The sequence below is a fragment of the Tamandua tetradactyla genome, chromosome 3 (assembly GCF_023851605.1).
Source record: "Tamandua tetradactyla isolate mTamTet1 chromosome 3, mTamTet1.pri, whole genome shotgun sequence".
Classification (NCBI taxonomy): domain Eukaryota; kingdom Metazoa; phylum Chordata; class Mammalia; order Pilosa; family Myrmecophagidae; genus Tamandua; species Tamandua tetradactyla.
In genome coordinates this window covers 26,785,539-26,805,074 of record NC_135329.1, presented here as the reverse complement: position 1 = coordinate 26,805,074, position 19,536 = coordinate 26,785,539, and the positions used below count along the sequence as shown (strand labels likewise).

The window sequence follows — 19,536 nt, the reverse complement described above, 5'->3', positions numbered from 1 at the left end:
GAAGGTCAGGAATAAGTACCAAAAATGAGCTCTAATCTCTGGAAATGGTCAGCGCTTATAAAACATTGTGTAACATAAAACCAGGTTTTTTTTTTTTTTTTTTCAAAAAAGTAAAGAACCTCATCAACTTGGAAGTTATTTGGAACTGGTGTTCAGGCAAGGCTCAGTCAAGGGCTTTGGAAACCTTGGAATGAACTTAGGATCTTGTTTTAAGCTAACTGGAGCTGATTTATGGGACTTACATGAATCTGCTCCATTCACATTTGGCCTTCCTTTGAACCTGGGGTGAGAAATCCCAGTAACTGAAATGGGGTAGGGATTTTATGCTTAATCTCCTTTTCTTTTCTTTTTTTTTTGGGAGAAAGAAAAGCTGTTTCACCTTGTTCTGTTCTAGTCATCCGGTTTGTGTCTGAGCAACAGTCTAGTGTGAAATGGAAGAGAAAGCTCATGCATTTAGGGTGGCCCAGAAGTGCCTAGGGGCTTTTGCAGTTCCCACTGGAGAGTGCTTAGGTCTACAGCAGGCTGGCAGGAGGCTTTTCACCTCTGCTGCAGTTCTTTAAAAAAGAAAATAAAAGAAGAGATTCTGGTCATCCACTCATGGGAGAAATGAAAACTGACTACTTAGTGGTCTCTGTGAGATGACCAGAATTAGTGCAAAATACTATATTATTATAGATAATGTGGGGAAGTGAGCTAAAATCTCTTTGGGCATTTAAAAGAAAGGTACTAAGCCTTGGAAATGACCCATAGAAGTTGATAGAGGCTTCAGATGAAAGATTTTTTTTTTTTTTTTTTTTTTAAAGGAAAGACAGAGAGAAGGAAGGAAGGATAGAAGGAAGGAAGGAAGGAAGAAAGGGAAACATCTTTAAACATTTTCTTGTTTTATTGTATTTTGTTTTTCCGTTTTTTGTTACATGGGCTGGGGCCGGGAATCGAACCGAGGTCCTCCGGCATAGCAGGCAAGCACTTTGCCCGCTGAGCCACCGCGGCCCGCCCAAGATGAAAGATTTTTGAATGAGAAAAACAACTGAGAAGAATATCTGTTGCCTGTAACCTACTGTAGAAATAGGAGTTAGGTTGAAATTAGACGAATGTGGTGATAGTTTGTGAAACTGACAATACTCTGGAATATTATTAGCCTTATCTGAATGCCTTTTGTATCAAGTTCTTGACCTGATTTTTGTCCCAGTTTCTCTTTTCCATCATCTAGGTTTAGTTCTCCCTTTAAGGGGGGGAAAAAAAGTTAAAAAAAATCTAATGAAAGCCGGCTGACTCTACTCTGAGTAATATAAGAAAATCTGTTTTGCTAAGGGAGCGACAGAATATTGAAATACCTGGTTTTATATTTTTATGTGGGTTTGGCAAATGCAGTCCGAAAGTGGCTAATATGATACCCGACCTGGTGTTAATAGCCAATGATAATTCCATATGTACCACCTGCTACCTGTCAGGTTACACATTCTTTCTTTTTTCCTTTTTTTTTTTTTGGCATGAAGTTTATATTAACTGGGAATATGGGTCTCGATGGCTAGAGTGGCGGCAAGCCATCAGATTTTTCAGATGAAATAGACCTTTGATGTAATTAACATCTTGATTTCTTTTCTTTGGTTACAGCTTCTTCCTGCCTTACCTGTTCCTCCCCTAACTTTTAGACACTTAAAAACATGAAACCTCATCCTGAATTTGGGAACTGGGGAGGGAGAGAAGAAAGGAAGGGAAAGAGTGAGGCAGAGAAAATGAATCAAAAGAATAAACTAAAAGTGGTGTTTGTGGAGGAAAGTCTTCCTGTTAAAATAAAATTGGAGAAACTTCCTGGAGTGTATACAGGTAGGGGCCAAATCTTTTAGCCAAAGATATGGATCTGTTAACTAATTGGTTTACACCTTAGTATTTAAATACTGCAAAGTCATTTTTCTTACTCCTTAATAACTTGTCACGAGTTTCTCAAAAACTAACTCTACCAGGACTACCATCCCTTCCTCTCTGCTCACTTCCATAGTATATATGTTGAGATCGGTTGCACAAAACTGCAGAAAACATCCAAACCAAAATGAAAACGCTCGCCTGTCAATAGGAGGGACATCTCTGGTTGACCTGCCCGTCTCTTTCCTCTATAAGTTCATAGGGCTGCTCAATCCAAGCCTCAATACGATGAAGGGGGGAGACCTTCCCTTTTACTTTCTAGAATGGAATAGTTTAACCATTAAGTGCTTTTTTTTTCTTTAGCAAAACAGGCCCGCATACATCCCCGACTACAGAGAAACCAGATTTCCTATTATAATCATTCAAAATGGGATATAGGGAGTCTGAAAGAAAAGCACAGTGCAGTAAAATGATTTCTCCTGAAAAGTGAAGAAGTTATTAAGGCTTTCCATGGCCATTCATATATTCTTTTGAGAGAAAGGGAATTTCAGCCTCTTTTTAGTATTATTATTATTCCAGCTGTTATTTCCTTCTGAGTAATCACCAATGGCAATGAGAGCCCCTTTTCTTTTTAGGCTTAAAATATCTTCCTGAACCATTTAATCTCTTCACCTGAGGACTGATAGGAAGGACTGTTTTGGTTTAGGAAAACTGTCCAAATGCCTTATGTTTCCAAATTGTCCAAGTAATAACTTTGCTTACCTCCGAAAAATTGTTACAGCCTGTTCCGCGTGCTTTCGAAATAGTCTTCTCACTTGAGTTGGTCACAGCAGAACCCCATGAGGCAGCTGTCCCGGCATTCCCTCTAAACAGGGAGAAGAAGAGTAGTCCAAGTAGCATGCTCCACAAGGAAGACGCAGAGTCGTCTCTTCAGATTAGCACTCTGTTATCTGCTCCCCGGCTTCGGCTACAGGCCTCTGAAGTGCTAGTACACTTTATAACTTTCTGCTGAACTCCTAAGCTAGCTTATGTCTTAGCTTTGTTTAAAAAAAAATGTTGACAGGCTGGCAGTGACAGGGTGTATTTGGTATGGAAATGGACCTGGGAAAACTGTTTTCCATTTTTCCCAAGTTTCTATTGGATATAGAGTCACTATAAAGAACTAAATTGCAGTGATGAAAAGCTAGGCACATTTCAAGTGGTTCTATACTTTTGGCCTAACAATATTTTGGCCACAGATATTCGTGATTTAGTCGAGAGGAAGGGCCAACGAGCTCTCTAGTATCTCTAAAATTACATTTCCCCTCTCTCTGAAGGTCTAATAACTTCCCCTGCCAGAAAATGCGTTTCCCTTTTGGTCTTCCTAGATTCTTTCTCAACTTGAGTGATTATTTATTCAGTGTACCTTGGCCTTCCAGATTCCGGACCTGCTTCAAATTCTTTAACAAGACATCTCCCCTTACTTTGAGAGCTGATCCTGGTTTATTTTGGGGGTCAAAATTAAGGTCCATGTTTGGTTGTAAAACTTTGCAGCTCTACACTTTCATGCTCAAGGATACATACGTTTCTTTGAGACTCTACTCTTCAGCATTAAAGAGGGACCCTTCATTGTAATCATTACCGAATGGATACAGTACTAATGGAACTTAATTGTTTCCACTAGATGGATCTCCGGCGTTTTGGCAGCCAAAATGAAAATGATTCCAAATACCATCAAAGGGGCTTATAAGCACCCAGCATGCACAGAGTGTTTTGATATACAGTGGAGTGTTAATATCATTATCTCTCTTAATACAACATACGGTTACTTTAATCCTTTCCCGCCTCTGTGATCTTGGAAGATCCGATGGGTAGAAGGCAAAGAATAAAACACTATATACAAGGAAACAAAGGAAGAATTAGTCCCCACCTTATGAATGCAGTTTTTTTGTGTTTGAATGTTGGCTTCAAATACGTACCTTTATCACTACTGACTTCTGTATCTTCCACGCTAGTTTGAGTTTGTATGCGACATCAAACATACCTTTTCACACATGTTCTTTCCAGATTTTTTTTAACACTTACTTAGCAGTTTATAGAAGGAAGTGAATGATCTCCTCAAGCTGCTTACAAATTAAAAAAAAATCTGTGCTTATTAATTATGCAGGATTAGTCTAATTATAATTCAGCAAATTAATTAGCGACAGAAGGTGTTCTGAAACATTGGAGTACATTTGCATGTTAAATGGAGAGGCTAGTCTATAATATATGTAAATTTATGCATGGCTTCATAGTTTAATTTAAAAATTTGCAGCTGCATATGGTATGGGAGCAGGTGAAAAGTCAGTTTTAGTTTAATGATGCTAACAAACATTGGATGGTGTCCTGTCTTAACAAGAGAATGCACTCATATCTGCTAATCTATGAATCTGTCATAAGAATATAACATTACATAGATGCTCAAACTCAAGGTCATTAGTGAATGGACCCATAGGTGCAATAGGTATAAAGCTGAAAACTGCAGAGAGAAAGCATGATGCTAGGAGGGGCCCAAACTCTAAACTTTGTTTACCACCTTTTCCAATAATGCATGTTTATTCATCCAGCTTTAGTTTAAGAAAAGTAACATTTGAGACTATCTAATAAGGGGTATCTTTTTGTCTGACTGGTATCTGTTTTGGCAGGTGTAAAATGGCTGTCCAACCTTGATTTCCTTTCCAAATATCCACATTTGCACTTCATTTCAATTTCCTGGAGTCGTGGGAAAGTTATTACCAAATTATGAATTAATGGTAGGGTGGAGAGTTTTACACATTGGCCTCAACCATCTGGCAAAACAGTAAAACCAGCGGACCAGGCAACAGCAAAGGGCTCTTGGTGTAATTGGTGTTCACTGCTCAGCCTAGCATAGATGAGCCTCACGGGGAGGGCAGGCAAACGGGCGGGGGAGCAGGATGGCGAAGAGGGAGAAGGGGCGCTAAGGAAATACGACGGGGAGGACCCATTAAGCTGATGGCTGGCTCATAACTTCATTTCTTTCCTTCACCCGAGTAGACGTGGTATCGGAGAAGGAAATAGATTTGTATTGTAATCCTGAAGTCTCACTGAAATAATTTTTCTGAAGTAATTCCATAACGTGATTCAGTTTTACTCAGTCCTTTTATCCTTTTCTTAAAGAGAAGGGAGAAGAAGGGATAGAGCAAAGAAGAGGATATGGTTAAAAAAAAAAAAAGGAAAGGAAAGAAAAAGAGGAAACAGTGCGCTTACTAAGAGCTCTCCAAAGACATTTTATGAGAACAATTGGAATTACAAACATGCTCTTAGTTTTGTGTTTCATTCCAATTCAAGCCCAAAGAGTTCAATTATTATTTTCATTAATGGTGTCAGATTTTCAGCCGAGTGCAAAAACAAGGAGTTTTCCTTAGAGAGTTTTTCCCTTATGAGCCCCATGGTGCCAAGTAATGGAATTCAGGAGAGTGAAGACGTGTCTGAATGTAAAAGAAAATAAAAAATCCCAACATATAATTCTAGGTTCTCAGAAACTGTGGTGTAACTAGTCAGAAATAAGTGGAGAATCGAAGTGGTCCCCTTGTTTTTGCACCCCAGTGGCTGTTTGCAGTCGATTGCCTGACGCTGGAACTATGGGAGACATTCACTATGGAAGAAATCACTAAATGACTTTGAAACAAAGTGTGTCGATACAGGGTCAGAATGACACAGTGGGGAAAGTAGCTTCCTCCTGGTGCCTTAAATGAATGCAGCGGATCCTACTTGTGAGGCCATGTGCAATTGTAATGAAGGATCTATTGCCAAACTGAAATGCCACTTCCAGGAGCTTGTTACTGGACTGAATGCCGAATAGAAAATGATTCAAAGGGGACTGTTGCCAGTTAGAACAAGCGTATGTGCGTGTGGCTCTGAATTATTTTTCCTGACCACTAATGAAGACTGAGGCCCACCATTTTTTTTTTATTGTTGTTCTTTTCCTGCAATCTGTCGGAATGGATTAATTACGTTTCTTTTTCTCTTTCTGTTTCTCTCTTTCTTTCCCTCTCCTGCTCTCTCTCCCTTCACCTACTAAAGGGATCCGTCAAGTGGTGAACATATTAACATTGGAGATAGTAGCAGTGCAGAGAGGACCAGATTTGAACTCATAGTAACTCTGTCTGGAATAACTTTGTTTAGGAATGGACTGTTTTAAAATGTGGTGGGAAAGAAAGGAGCAATAGACAGGAGAGGGGGATAGGGGAGGGCTAGCAGTGGTTGAAGAAATTAACTTACTTTGGATATATCAGGCATTTCCCCAAGCATTTTGTCCAGATCCTCTCTACTGGCCTGATAGATCACGTTAAAGAGCAAGAAACAGAGGCTCCTAATTTTTATAATAACTATTAGGCAAGTAAAATCAGCATTTGCTGAAAGCTTGGAATCCCATGGAAGTGGCTTGTAGCAATACCCAGATTAACCACCACACACACAACTGAAATTATCTGCTGCCAAAGAAATTAGCTTGCTGGTCTATTTAAAAATCTCTAATGTTGGAGAATCTTCTCTGTCCCGTGGGTAATGGTTTCAAAATTTAGCTTTGGTGACTTAATTCTCAAAAAATGTTTTCCAAGATTTAATTCTACTTTTTGTTACACATTTCATTTCCTGCTTTATGTCTCCATGGTCTTCAAGGACAAATGACCCTGATCCTTCCTTGTCCACTGGACAATCTTTGACTTTTTTTTTCTAGAGGACCGAAGCTATTTGGGCTATGTCATCCTTGGATCTTTTGGGTTCTTCTCAGAAGACTTGTTTTCCAAATTGCTGTTAGCCCTTCCTTATCCTTCTCTGCACCCTCAAAAAATAGCCACAGAATTTCTAGAGAATACAGTTGTTGATAGGAAAGATAGATATTTTTGTTCGTTTGTTTGCTTGTTTTGTAACATGAAGAACAACCCCATTCTCATTTCCAGAAAGACAAAGAAAGTGACATGGTAACCCAGAATCAATGAGGGAACTGGGCCCCTTGAAACAACTTTCACAGGCTGCTTGACAATGTTTCCACCCACTTTTCCTTCAAAAGAAGCTTAGGCAGGCTTCACCAGAGCAGTGTTCTGCAAAAAGTCAGACAAATCTGAGTTCCGTGCCTAACTCTTCTACTTACTAGCTCGTTGTTCTTGGGCATGTAATTTAACCTTTCTGAGTCTCAGCTATCTCCTCTATAAAATGGGGATATGATATTAATACACCTATTCCCAGAGTTAGGAGGATTAAATGAAGTCATGCATGGTGAATAATATGAGCTCAATGAATATAGACTATTATAAATTACTACTATAATCATCATTATAATTAGTCTTTTAAGTCAAGTGGTGTTGGAAAGCAGTTGAGTGTTGTTGAAATTAGGAAAATGAATTGCTTAAAAAATTTCTGTAAGCGTAAATTTTTTCAATCTAAAATGGTCTTTCATTGAAATAGTTGAGCTGAGTAAGCTTTAATGATAAAATGTCCCTTGCATTGGTAGAAGATCGGTGGAGAGAAAAAGATTCTGTACTTACTCTGCTTATGTACTTATATTTACATTTTAAGGGATTTTTTTTTTTAAGTGAATAGGGTAGATACAAAATCAGCTTAGAGAAATGAGTATTTGATCTAAGCCTAAAAAAGCCTATTGGTCAAGACTTTCAAATCATCTCTGCCTTCTATGGTTCTTCTCTGGCTTTTGTGTGGCTGCACTTTAACAAGCAAATATCAAGTACAAGCCTTTTCAGACCTTTCATTGCCAACTTACTTCAGGGTGTAGGAAGAGCTGATTGGGGGCTTGAGCTCTCAGAATCTTTTTGTTTTTGTGGACTTGGTGAGTCAGCGCCTCCACAAGGCTTTAGAAAGCTTTTGAACCCCTTCTAGTCTGGGCTGACACCTCAATAGGCAACAGATGTCTTCAGTTCAATGCTGGGACCCTCTGTTGCCCTGTACCTACTTGGGCTATGTGGGTTTGGGTTCTCTGGATTTGGAGGCTTTTGGAGGAGAAAAATGTGTTCTCTCTGTTATTTGAAGTTTCAAAGAGGATATTAGAATTAAAACTGAGATTAAAGTTAAAATACTATCATTGTGTTTTCCCCTGGTCTCAAGAGGAGAGCAACTGTTTCCTACCATACACAGCACTGTGAGCTGCTGTGAAGTGAGAACATGGTGCCATGGATGGATCCACTCAGCAAGGCCCCTCACTCTGGGGCAAGAGTCTGGATTTACTTACAACCCAGAAGGTGGTAAACTTGAGAGGATCCTAGGAGAAGTGAGCAAACTGACCATTCTTTCCAAATGTGATTTTATGATCTAGACTTTCCCTACATTTGGTAGTTCTCAGAACTGGTATGCAAGTGTTTTAAGGGATAAGGATTATCCTCTTTTGTAGGATACACGCAAACTTTGAAAGTCGGTTGTATTTTAATTTATTGGACTCTAAAAAAGAAGATTGTACAGCTAAGCTGTACATGTAAGGTAGAACATGTCTTCCTCAAAAATCAGTGGACACAAACCTCTGAGGTTTGAGAAGCTATATCAACTATGTCCTAGGCTCAGACTTTAGCGATCCAGCATGCTTATGTGGTTTCATCAAAGCAGAGAGGAAGAACCTGATACAGGAACCCAGCTCTTGGCTCTTGGAAAGTATAGGTTATCCTCATCTCCATGGTGTGTAAATTGTGGCCATGTCATTGCTGAGGTTGGTTCCAAGTAGGCAGAATAACTTTTCTCCAAAGGAGTAAGGAACTAAGATTTTAAGTGAAAGGCATTTTATATATCATTTTTGCATAGAGTGAGGCTTCTTTTTATTGGTACCTGTTACTACTGCTAAGCCATTTCTTTGCTATGTATCCCTGTCTAATCTTTCTCCTGAAAGTAGCTTTGGTATGTCTCACAGTGTGTTCCGAAAGATTTTTTGTAACCATTCCATGTATTAAAATTTTTCAGAAGGAACTAGATCTTGGCTCTCAAACTGGAGGTACATTGACCTCTTGCACAAACATGAAGAAATAATGCCGGGTTTTGTGATAGTCATACCATTTATCATGACCCCAGGGTGTGGCATGTATATTAAACAGTTGGCCCTCCTGTGATTTAGAGGCACCCCTTACCTCTGTGCCCCATTTGTGCATCTAGTTTGAGACCCAGCTTCTTTTTGGCATGAGCTCAGAAGATGTCCACAGCCACCTAGACTCTTTCATGCTCTTCCTGTGCAGTATAGAGTGTCCTTCCGATATTCCAGAGACGAGGATGAAGTGATTTCTTAGATATGGGGTGATCTTCCTGGGATCAAGGGCTCTCCAGAACCATTTCTAAGTCTGGAGAGCCATAATTTGAATAGTTTGTTTTTGTGCTCCACGAGGGTAAGGGCTTTGTCTGTCTTGTTTCCTGCTGTGTCAGAACCCTTCACAGCACATAGTATATACATAATACATGTTAGCAATGCGTTAAGTCCAATGAGTAAATAAATTAATTCAGCAGTTTTCAATAGTGGGCATTTAATGCCACGAGACCTATTGTTTTCCTGTCTGGGTACCATAGTCTTCTCACTCTCCACAGAGTCTTCCTTCACATTTTTTTTCCTGATATGTGCTTCCTTCACTTTTTGGCCCTTTTCAGACCATGTTTTCCAAAGTGTTTTTTTTTAACAGATATATAACTTGTGTATATTAAATATATACAAATTTAATATATATTAATATATTTAATAATATGTATTTATTATGTATTAAAAATAATTAAATTTTTCTTGAGATATAGTTTAGATATCATAAAGTTCACCCATTTAGAGTCTATAATGCAATAATTTTTAGTATATTCACAGAGTTGTGCAAGCATCACCCTAATTTAATTGGTGCAGGAAATATGGAACACGGGATGGAGCAGGTTGCTAGAAAGACCTAGGTCTGAATTCTGGTTGCTGCTCCTTACAAGCAATGTGGTCTTCAGCAAATTTCTTAAGTTCTTGGAGTCTTAGTTTTTCCCAGCTATAAGATGATTCATCACTCACAGAGTTGTGGTGAGAATTAAATGAAGCATTGTATATCAAGCACATTGCTTGGTGCATGGCGTGGAATAGACATTCAGAAATGTTCTTTCCTTCTCCTTTGTGCCCACTCTCTGCCCTTCAGCCTCCAGATAACACAGGATGGGAAGCTGGGACAGAGAGGGCTCAGATCTGTGATCTTCCGGGGATACCTTCTTCTGCCTCAGAAGCAAAAGAGAAGGGATCTGATGGAATGGTACATTTTGCTCAAGAACCTGGCCATCAACCTCAGGATATATCTACTTTTGGCCAAGACATCACCCAAGAGGCCCCATTTTTTCACCAATCAGCTGCCCTTGCCTATTTTTCTTTCACAGTCTCATTTCAGTGAGTTTGATCCATTTTTTAGGAAAACCCCTACCCCCAACAAACACACAAACACACCACCCTTGGACTTTGGGAAGCCATGGGCTTTCTGTCTCCAGTGGCTTCTTCCCCCAAACTAGCCCTTTCTGGAGAGTTCTCTGTGCATTTTTCTTTGTAACCATAGAATATCAATATTGTAAGGAACCCCAGAGTTAGTCCAGGTAAACCTTTCTTTACAGCTTTTAACAGCTGAAGAAACCAAGGCCCAGAGAAATGAGGTAGCTTGGCTGCATCATTAGTTGTAGCAGGACCAAGACTAGCACACAGTAGGCATTTGATAAATACTGGTGGAATGAAGGAATACCTTTTTCATACTTTATACTGCTTCAGTGACCTAAGAACCAGACTGAAATCTGAGGGTCTGAGTTCACATTTTGACCCCACCTGTCCACTCCTCTAAGTCTGTAAAAGAAAGACAAACCTGTGGCTGTTAGTGCTGATGCTCAAGGAATGAGATCAGAAGCCTTGCAGAATGTGCACGCTAAGTGGTTGTAATATTTATGTAGTCAACATTGTTTGGAGAAAGTGGAAATAACAACTTCCATCCTGATGAGAATCTGCACATTTGGTCTGAATCTTGTAATTCATTTTGGTTTCCCGTTTCTGAGTGGAGAGAGCTGACATTTTCCAGGCAGCCCTCGCTCCGGAGGGATCCAGACCCAGGGGATTCTGAGAAAATTTGTTCCCTGCAAGTTACCCTGTGGCTAATGGATGGTATGGTTAGTAAAGGATGCTGTACCAAGACCTCGAGTGTGATGGCTGGGTCCTGACTGAAGACATCAATATAAGGAAGAGAAAAAATTGCAGATGTCAGTAAGCCCCAGAATTTCTTTTAATTAGTTTTTAGGTCCACATATAAAATATCCAGACCATAATTTCTGGTGCTAACCATTTAGAAGTAGCTGTGTCTCATTTAGAAGGTAGTTTACAATGTAAAAGAATTCTCTTTCCCTTTCCATCTCCCTCCCTCCCTCTCTTCACCATCCCTGCCCAATTGTGAACCAAAAGCTAAATCCTTAGTGTGCCAGGGGCCCTGTGGATTACAAATTCAGACCCCAGACAAGCAGAAAGAGTCCAAGCTTGGTAATTTCCATCCAAAGAACTGATAAAGGTCCTAATTTAAAATGAATAAAGCCTTTTAGCAGGCCCCTTGTTCCCCTAAATCAATTTGATTTTATGTAAACATTTATCTCCTTTGCACTTTTCCACCTTCAACACTGTTCATATAACCATGTCTTCACAACATTAATGTTTTCACCAGATACATTTTGGAGAGGGGTGGGGGCAGATAAGGGAAAGTGTAATGGTATGCAGAATGCATTAGGAGGAGTCCAGTTAAAACTTTCCAAAAATCAAGGCATAAGTGAGAAAAAGCACTCTAATTTTAATAGGGACAAAGATGTAAATAGCTATTGGGAGGACTGAGGGAAATGTGTGGGGATGGGGGCTATTGTTTGGAAAGGGGTTCAAGTGAGAAAAAGGTCAGTTTAAGTACATCTGCAAAGCATCTTGTATTGTAAGAGGCCCTGATTTTGACGGACATGAATGCACAAATGGGGGGGTGTATGTGTTCCACTTAAAAAAAATAATAAAATATTTGAATTCTGAGCAATCTTTTCTTAAATAAAAAAAAAGCAGACTCCTTTCTAAGGCTCTTGGGCCTCCGTGGGTAGACATTTCACTGCACTTTGGAAGCTGGAGGCAGCTTGTGAATTTGAACATTGCATAAAGCATCAGGGAGCATCTTCTCTGCCTTGTCCTGCTGGAGATTCCAAGGACAAGGACCCTGAATATCTTCCCGACACACAAGGCCATGCCTAACGCCCTACCCTTCCCTGCCCCCAAAGGAGAGTTTATAAAATAATGAAAAAACAGATAGCTGTTATTTCCAAATTCGCACGCATCCTTATTCACAGATAGGGTCAGGAGCACTTGGCCAAATATTTTTAACAAAAGAAGAGGAAAAAACCTTCTTGGAGCGAGAACTCTCTGAAGAGTGTGATTCTCCTTCTCCGCTCCTTTGTCACTTAGCATTTATCTTCTCATCAGATTTTTTTTTTAAGTGATAAATACAATTAACTGGAGCACTAGGTAATTCTTTTGTGTGATTGTGAAATATAAAAATAAACAGAGGGTTATAATTATGAGAAGCAACGGTTTCTCAAAGTGTTATTTTAAAATAGAATTTTCGGAAACGTCGTTGATTTCTACTGATTTTTGTTGGTAAATCCTGGAAAAAATGTATATCTTTTCCTTTAAAGTTCTAATTCAAGGCATGGATGTGAGAGTTCTGAAGGGACTTTGGGACTGCGGTAAAATTTCGTTGTCATAGTAACAGAAAGGGAAATAGGCCTAGCTCACCTGGGACTTTAACACTGCAAAAGCTGGATTTTTTTTTAAGAAAAAGCAGTCTGCAAGTGAAATAAATGAAAAACTTATTCTATTTTGAAACAAAATTTCAAACATTAAATACCTAAATTGTTGAAAGGCCTCTACTCCCAGTTTTCTAGTTGATTTAGCTGTCTGATCAAAGATGCCCAATTTAAAAATTGCACAGGTGTGTTATTTAGGAGACTATTGGCTTAAGCAGACATCTTACTAATGATAACCTCATACCATTATTTTCTGCCTTGGTGGTTTTTTTTTTAATAATCTATATATGGTCTGAAAAGAGATGCACACTTGTTCGTTGTAAAACCCCAGCATATGCCCGTGAAGAGTCATTTTTTTTTTTTTTTTGTCTTTGGGTGATAACATACAATTTTCTGATTTTCTGTCAATTGGTTGAAAATATCAGCCAACCTTTATGTGTGTGAGGGCGTCTGTGTGAGGTATATGAATGTGAGTGCATGTGTGCTTATGTATGTGTGACCAGCGGACAGCCGCATTGCATGTTGAACCCAGGGATTCTGGGCTAAATCGTGCCATTTTTAAACCTGGAGCAAGACATGTTTGCACGGCAGGGGTCACTGCTGCTCTTGAAGTCCTCTTTGGGGAGAGCGTGCCCTAATAACTACCGGGCCAGTGCGTGGTCCAGAGCCCAGCTTGCGAACCACTTAACAATCCCTGACAGTGATGGAGAAGGGAGAGTACAACTTGCGATTGAAAACATCCAAATTTGCAAATTGCAAAGGGTCAGCAATGTTCTTTCACAGGCAAAGGCTGGTTGAAATTCCCCAGACCTGAAATACAATCACTTTCAAATCAAATCTAATATAATGCAGATATATTCTCCTTTAAAAAATGTTTACTTAAAAATGTAACACATTGCTTTCTCTTCACAGATTCTTTTTAAAGTTTTTCCTCAAGTGCAATCAGAATTGTTTGAAAACAGCAGGAAACCCAAGGGACATGAGACGGTTTCAGGTAAGAAGCCTGCAGTTCTTTCCTGCTAAATAAGTTATCCTGTTTTTTTTTCCTCCTCACTCTTTTTCTTTTCTTTAAAAACAAATTTCTTCACCATGATGGTAAATGATAACCCTTATCCCATAGTATGGAGGCATTCCTTATTTTGCAGAGTTTAAGGCCTTCTGCCTCCAACTGCCAAATCCCCACAGACAGAGGCTCCAACCCATGCTGGAGATTTGATTTTAAGCCCGCAGACGCTGCCCTTCGCGCACACAGCTGCCCACAGCAGGAACCGTGTTCTTGATTTTCAGCCACCTTGGGATTTTTCAAAGCAGCTTCTCTGTGCTTTCTGCAAGCAACACCCTCTGTCTCTCTTTTTCCTTCGATGAACTATTCAGTGGTCTCTCTCTAAAGTCATTTTGGAAGGCAGCCACCCAAACAGCTGTGGTCACTTTAAGATGGCAGCATGGCAGCAAGCCTCAGGGGACGGTGACCCAGCTGCTTGGCAGTTAAATCTGCCCCTGGTTTCATCACCCTTGCTACCGAGGTACCGAGAATACAAGCTAATAAAAACACAGAGCTAGGCAAAGTGTGTCAGGTTGGAGAGGCGAGGAAGGGCCCCTTTCCTTAATCTTTGAAGGACCTGTATTCAGTTCACCAAATGGCTTTGCTGGGGGTTGCATTCTGTCGAAATACTTAGCATCTCCTCTTCTCCATAGAAAATGTAGGAACATGCTAGATGATGGGGTTCGAGCCTGATGCATTTAAAAAACAATCCTTGACGCCATGTGAGAGATAGGGGGTGTTAGCCTCAGATTTCATGTGAGGAAATTGAGATGCTGGGAGTTCAGGTGACTTGCCCCTGCATACTGTAGGGTTCTGGCTGATCAACTCGTTCCACCAGACCATGGGGGTGTGCCCTATGCCATCGTTTGGCTTAGCGCTCTGCTGTAGCTGTCGTAGAATTCTTACTAGATTTTCAACAAGAGGTCGTGCATTTTCATTTTTGCACTGGGCCCCACACATTTATGTAAGGTCCTCCCCCTCAGAGAGCTTCTGTGGTCTAGCCTTAGTCAGACAGATGGTTAGGAACAGAGCCATTAAAGAGTTAAATGGGGTGGGGTGGGGTGTGGGGACATGGGGAGGGCGGCACACACAAGGCCCAGTGACAGCTACTTTGAAAAAAAAAAATCCTGTTTCTTCCCCCACTGCATCGTGGTTATCAAACAGTCTTGCTGTGACTGGGAAATGTGTTGTTGCAATATTTAAGTTAACACGATTACCCGCTTCTCTTACAAAGTTAATCCACTCATCTCCAGCATGCAGATTCATCCCCTGGCTGTGTGATGCAAAGGCAAAAGTTATTTTTATTTTGCCTTCTTGGGGCTCTAACAGGGACATTATGCCCAGTGCAGAAGTTCTTTCTACTCAATATTTCACATGGGCATGTAAATAATTTCAGTCCCCGTAAGAGTGAAATTCAAAAGAATTCCTAAGTGCCTCAATGGCCAAAGCTTAACTTTCACTTCTAGAAGAATTGGATACAGGAAAAGAAGTTGGAAGTATGGCTTCTAGTTCTACCTTGTCCCCTTATCACCACTTCCAAAGAAGTTTTAAATTTGAGTACTCTTGTAAATTTGAAGAGGCTTCTGATAGAATGTTTTGTCATTTTATGTGTCTCAAATTTTAGAAATATCCTCACAGATAAGTATAGGCTAAGATTTCCTCTACTTCTTTGCTTGTTTACTAAGGGAGGTTTTTAATATGCCTGAGTTTATGACTGAGTTAAAATATATATTGCTGATCTCAAAATTATAGGGGATTCTCATTCTATGAGCAGATATTTGACTTTTGCAAAGATAAGGAAAAAGATTTTTTCTTTAAGTTGCTGGATTCTATGATTATCTTATTTCTGGAGTAGAGCTAAAGTCAAATGGCAAATATTTTTTTGCATTTTTTTGAGATAAAATTCACATAACAAAATTCATTTTCACCATTTTAAAGTCTACAGTGTTTTTTTTAAGAATATTCATAATGTTGTGCAACCATCATCGCTAATTCCAGACATTTCTATCACCCTCACAAGAAATCCGTACCTCAGTTCCTCCCATCCACTGGCACCCACTAATTACTTTCTCTCTCTACAAATTTTCCTGTTTCTCTGGATATTTCCTGTAGATGAAATCTTGCAATATGTGGCCTTCTGTGTCTGGCTTCTTTCATAATATTTTCAAAGTTCATCCATGTTGTAACATGTATCAAAATTTCATTTCTTTTTATGGCTGAATAATATTCCATTGTATGTACAGACCACATTTGGTTTGGTCATTCATCATTGCTGGATATTTGGGATGTTTCCACTTTGGGATTATTATATATAATGTGGTTATGAAGATTCACTTACAAGTTTTTGTGTGAACACAGGTTTTCAATTCTCTTGGATAGATAATGTAGGAGTCGGAATTTCTGGGTCATATGGTAACTCTATCTTTAACTTTTTGAGGAACTGCCAGACTGTTTCCCACAGCAGTCACGTCATTTTGCGTTCCCACCAGCAATGTACGAGGATTCCAATTTCTCCACATCCTGCTACCTTTTTATTTTAGCTGTATTAGAGGGTATGAAGTGGCATCTCATTGTGGTTTAGATTTGCATGTCCCCCATGACTAACGTGTTGAGCATCTTTTCATGTTCATGTTGGCCACTTGTTTATCTTCTTTAGAGAAATGTCTATTCAAACCTTTGCCCATTTTAAAATTGGGTTATTTATCTTTTTGTTGTTGATTTGTGAGAGTTTTTGATAGATTCAGAGTACTAGATCCTTATCACATATATAGTTTTCCATTCTTCTGTTCTGCGAATTGTCTTTTTCTTTATAGTGTTCTTTAATATACAAAAGAATTGGCAATTTTTATACTGTGCTTAGATTCTATTAAGAATATAACCTTCAATGAAAGCTCTCTTAAATAGAGAAGATATTATGGAGAAAGACTTGATTATTTGCTAAAATGGTTACATCAGAAACTTGGATCAAGTTAACAACACAAAGCAAAATTAGCAAAATAGTTACTAATTGTGGTAGAGGGGAAGGAGATCTAAAGGTATGGTATCTTGTAGGAATTCCTGGAAATATGTCAATCAGAATGAAAAAAGTATACATAACTCTTTGGCTCTCAATATATGCAGAATGAGGTAGAAAATAGAGACAACTGGCCAGATGACTTAAGCAACCTTTCCGAATATCCGCATCACATTTAGTTTTAGTTGTCTGAATAGTTCAGGTAAAAACATTCAAAGCTTTCATTTGGCTAAAACCATTTAGACAATTATGTCAATTTTTCACTCTTGTTATGTGATAAAACATAGATTTAATCTGATGAGTTCTTTTGTGGGTTTTGATCTGAGCAGAATATAAATACAAAGCATTTCTAACCAAATTATGAATCCAACCAAATCCTTTCTCCTCTCTCACCCCTTCTCCTTCCACTATCTCCAAAGTACTGGAGGAACCTGGAATCCTTTTTCAAAAGTGATTGAATGAGGACAAAATCATTATATCAAATTTATTTTTCAGCCTGAATCAAACCTCCCTTTCATTCAGTTCAAGCCTTATCATAGGACGTATGAAATATTTATCTAAGCACATGAGTTTTGACCCTTTTATTTGACCGCTCTGAGAATCTGGTAAATGCTATAGCCTCTGTCACAGCAAAAGTACATTTAATAAAAATTTTGCTTAAAATTTCGTGTTACCAGACCTCTTGAAATATCTCTTAGGGTTCCATAGATCCCAAGTTGAGAACTTTTGATCTTAAGACATGGAATGCAACTAATACCACCTAATACTAAATAGACATCCTCAATGTAATTTGCCCCTTCCTCTAGGGATCTGTCCTCTTAGAACTCTTCCTGGTGATCTTTCCACTCTCTTGGCTTCAAATGTCCTCTGGTCCTGGGTGACTCCTGGATGCATATCTTTAGCCCTCACCCCCCTCTGATCCACAGACATATAGTGTGCCTCCCCACGGGGCATCTTCACTTGAATATCTAATGAGAACACATTCAAAAAAGAATTCAAGGGGGTGCAAGGATAGTTCAGTGGTAGAATTCTCTCCTGCCACATGGGAGACCCAGGTTCAATTTCCAGCCTATGCACTTCCCAAACAAACAAACAAATGAACAAAAAAACAGATCAATAAAAATTCAGCAAATGGTGCTGCAATAAGGATCTACTCACATGAAAAAATAATGCAATGTGACTCGGGCCATACAGCATACAAAACAAACAGAAAACCGAACTCAGTACTTATTCCACCATTCACTCCCTTTTTTGACGACCCTTATTGTGAAAGTGTCACTTGCCCCTCCTAAGTATCTGCTAGAGCCATCTCTCTACCCCCAAACTGCAATGGAACCTTGTCTCTACTTCTTCCTTGTCTAATTCATTCTAGCATCTCTGACAGAGTTATTTTTCTTGTTTTTCTTTTTTTTTTTTACATGGGCAGGCACCGGGAATCGAACCTGGGTCCTTGGGCATGGCAGGCAAGCACTTTTACCTGCTGAGCCACCGTGGCCCACCCCAGAGTTACTTTTAAAAATACAAATCTAATCATGTCACTTCCCTGCTTAAAACATACTATGAATATCTACTGTTCATAGAAAAACAATGAGACTTTTTTAGCATGACTGATAAGATCTATTCAATATTTTTACATTGGACTACTTTTCTGCTTCCTACCTCCTGATGTTTTCAGATGCCCACCACTCACCAGAACACTCATTGGTTTCCTTTCACTTCTTGAAACCTTTCTACTTACCTAGCCCTCTAACTGAGAACCCTTTGCCCATCTCTAATTTGTGACTCCTACTCATGTGTCGAGCAAGACCAGAATGTCACCTCTTTTGTAAGTCATTTCCTGACTCTTATAGACAGAGCAATTGGTTCTCTCCTCTGTGCCAACACCGCCTTCCCCACAGGCCATAACTATACCATTTATCGTATTGCATTGCAATGACTGTTTGTGTCGCCAACAGACTGTGAGACTGTTGGCGTAATTAGTATGTTTTATTTATTTTTGTATTTCTCCCCAATGCCTAACACAATATCAGGGACTTTGTAGGGCTCAATAAATTGTTATTAAATGAATTTTTAAGAGAGAGAGAAAGAAAAAAGAGAACAAAGGAAGAGTGAAAAAAAAAAAAAAAGAAGACAAAAGAAAGGAAAGGAAGGCTTCCAGGGCCCCCAAAGTATCTAAATCTATGGACCATGCATGCAGAAAATCACGTTTTCCCTCCTTGAAATAGAACAATTAAAAGAAACACCCAGATTAACAACTTAATAAAGGAAAGGAAGGTTATGTCTAGTTTAAGCTGACAGGCCTGTTAAGATTAAATGAACCCCATTCTTTATTTCTCTGCAATGTGGATGGAGAGCAGGCAGTTAAGAAAATCAAGCCAAGAAAATGAAGAGCCAGTCATACCATCATTTCCCCCATTCAAATTCTAAAACCCAGTAGAAGTTGACAACAATCAGGTTTATTGTTGTCAGCTCACACTCATATATACGCTGACTAGGTGCATGCCAAGTCATAGAGAAAACGCAGATGCAGTCATTCTCTTACTCACTCATGAAACCAGTATTAAAGGACAGATTCTAGGTGTTAGAGATACATCAGTGACCAAAACAGACAAAAATCCCTGCCCTCACATATATAGCCTAACTGGAAGATGCAGAAAATGAAACAAATGGGTGATTTCCATAGCTTAGGCATGCTTCTCTGTAGCCTTCAACTGACTTTCTTAGAAGCAGAGGGGATGTGATCAGGTTCAGATATGGGAGCTAAGTCATATCCACCATTATAATAATAGCAAGTATGAATGCTATTCAGAATATTTTTCAAAGTTTTCCACAGTATCATGTA

The 19,536-nt window shown here is 39.3% G+C and overlaps 1 protein-coding gene across 1 annotated transcript in view; it reads left to right on the top strand.

Annotated features, from left to right (window-relative positions):
- Positions 1–19,536, top strand: part of EBF2 (EBF transcription factor 2) — a 190,235-nt gene that overhangs the window by 115,878 nt on the left and 54,821 nt on the right. The window contains exon 7 of the mRNA XM_077152833.1: positions 13,552–13,633. Within this exon, the coding sequence (XP_077008948.1) occupies positions 13,552–13,633 (82 nt within the window). The remainder of the gene's footprint in view (positions 1–13,551; positions 13,634–19,536) is intronic.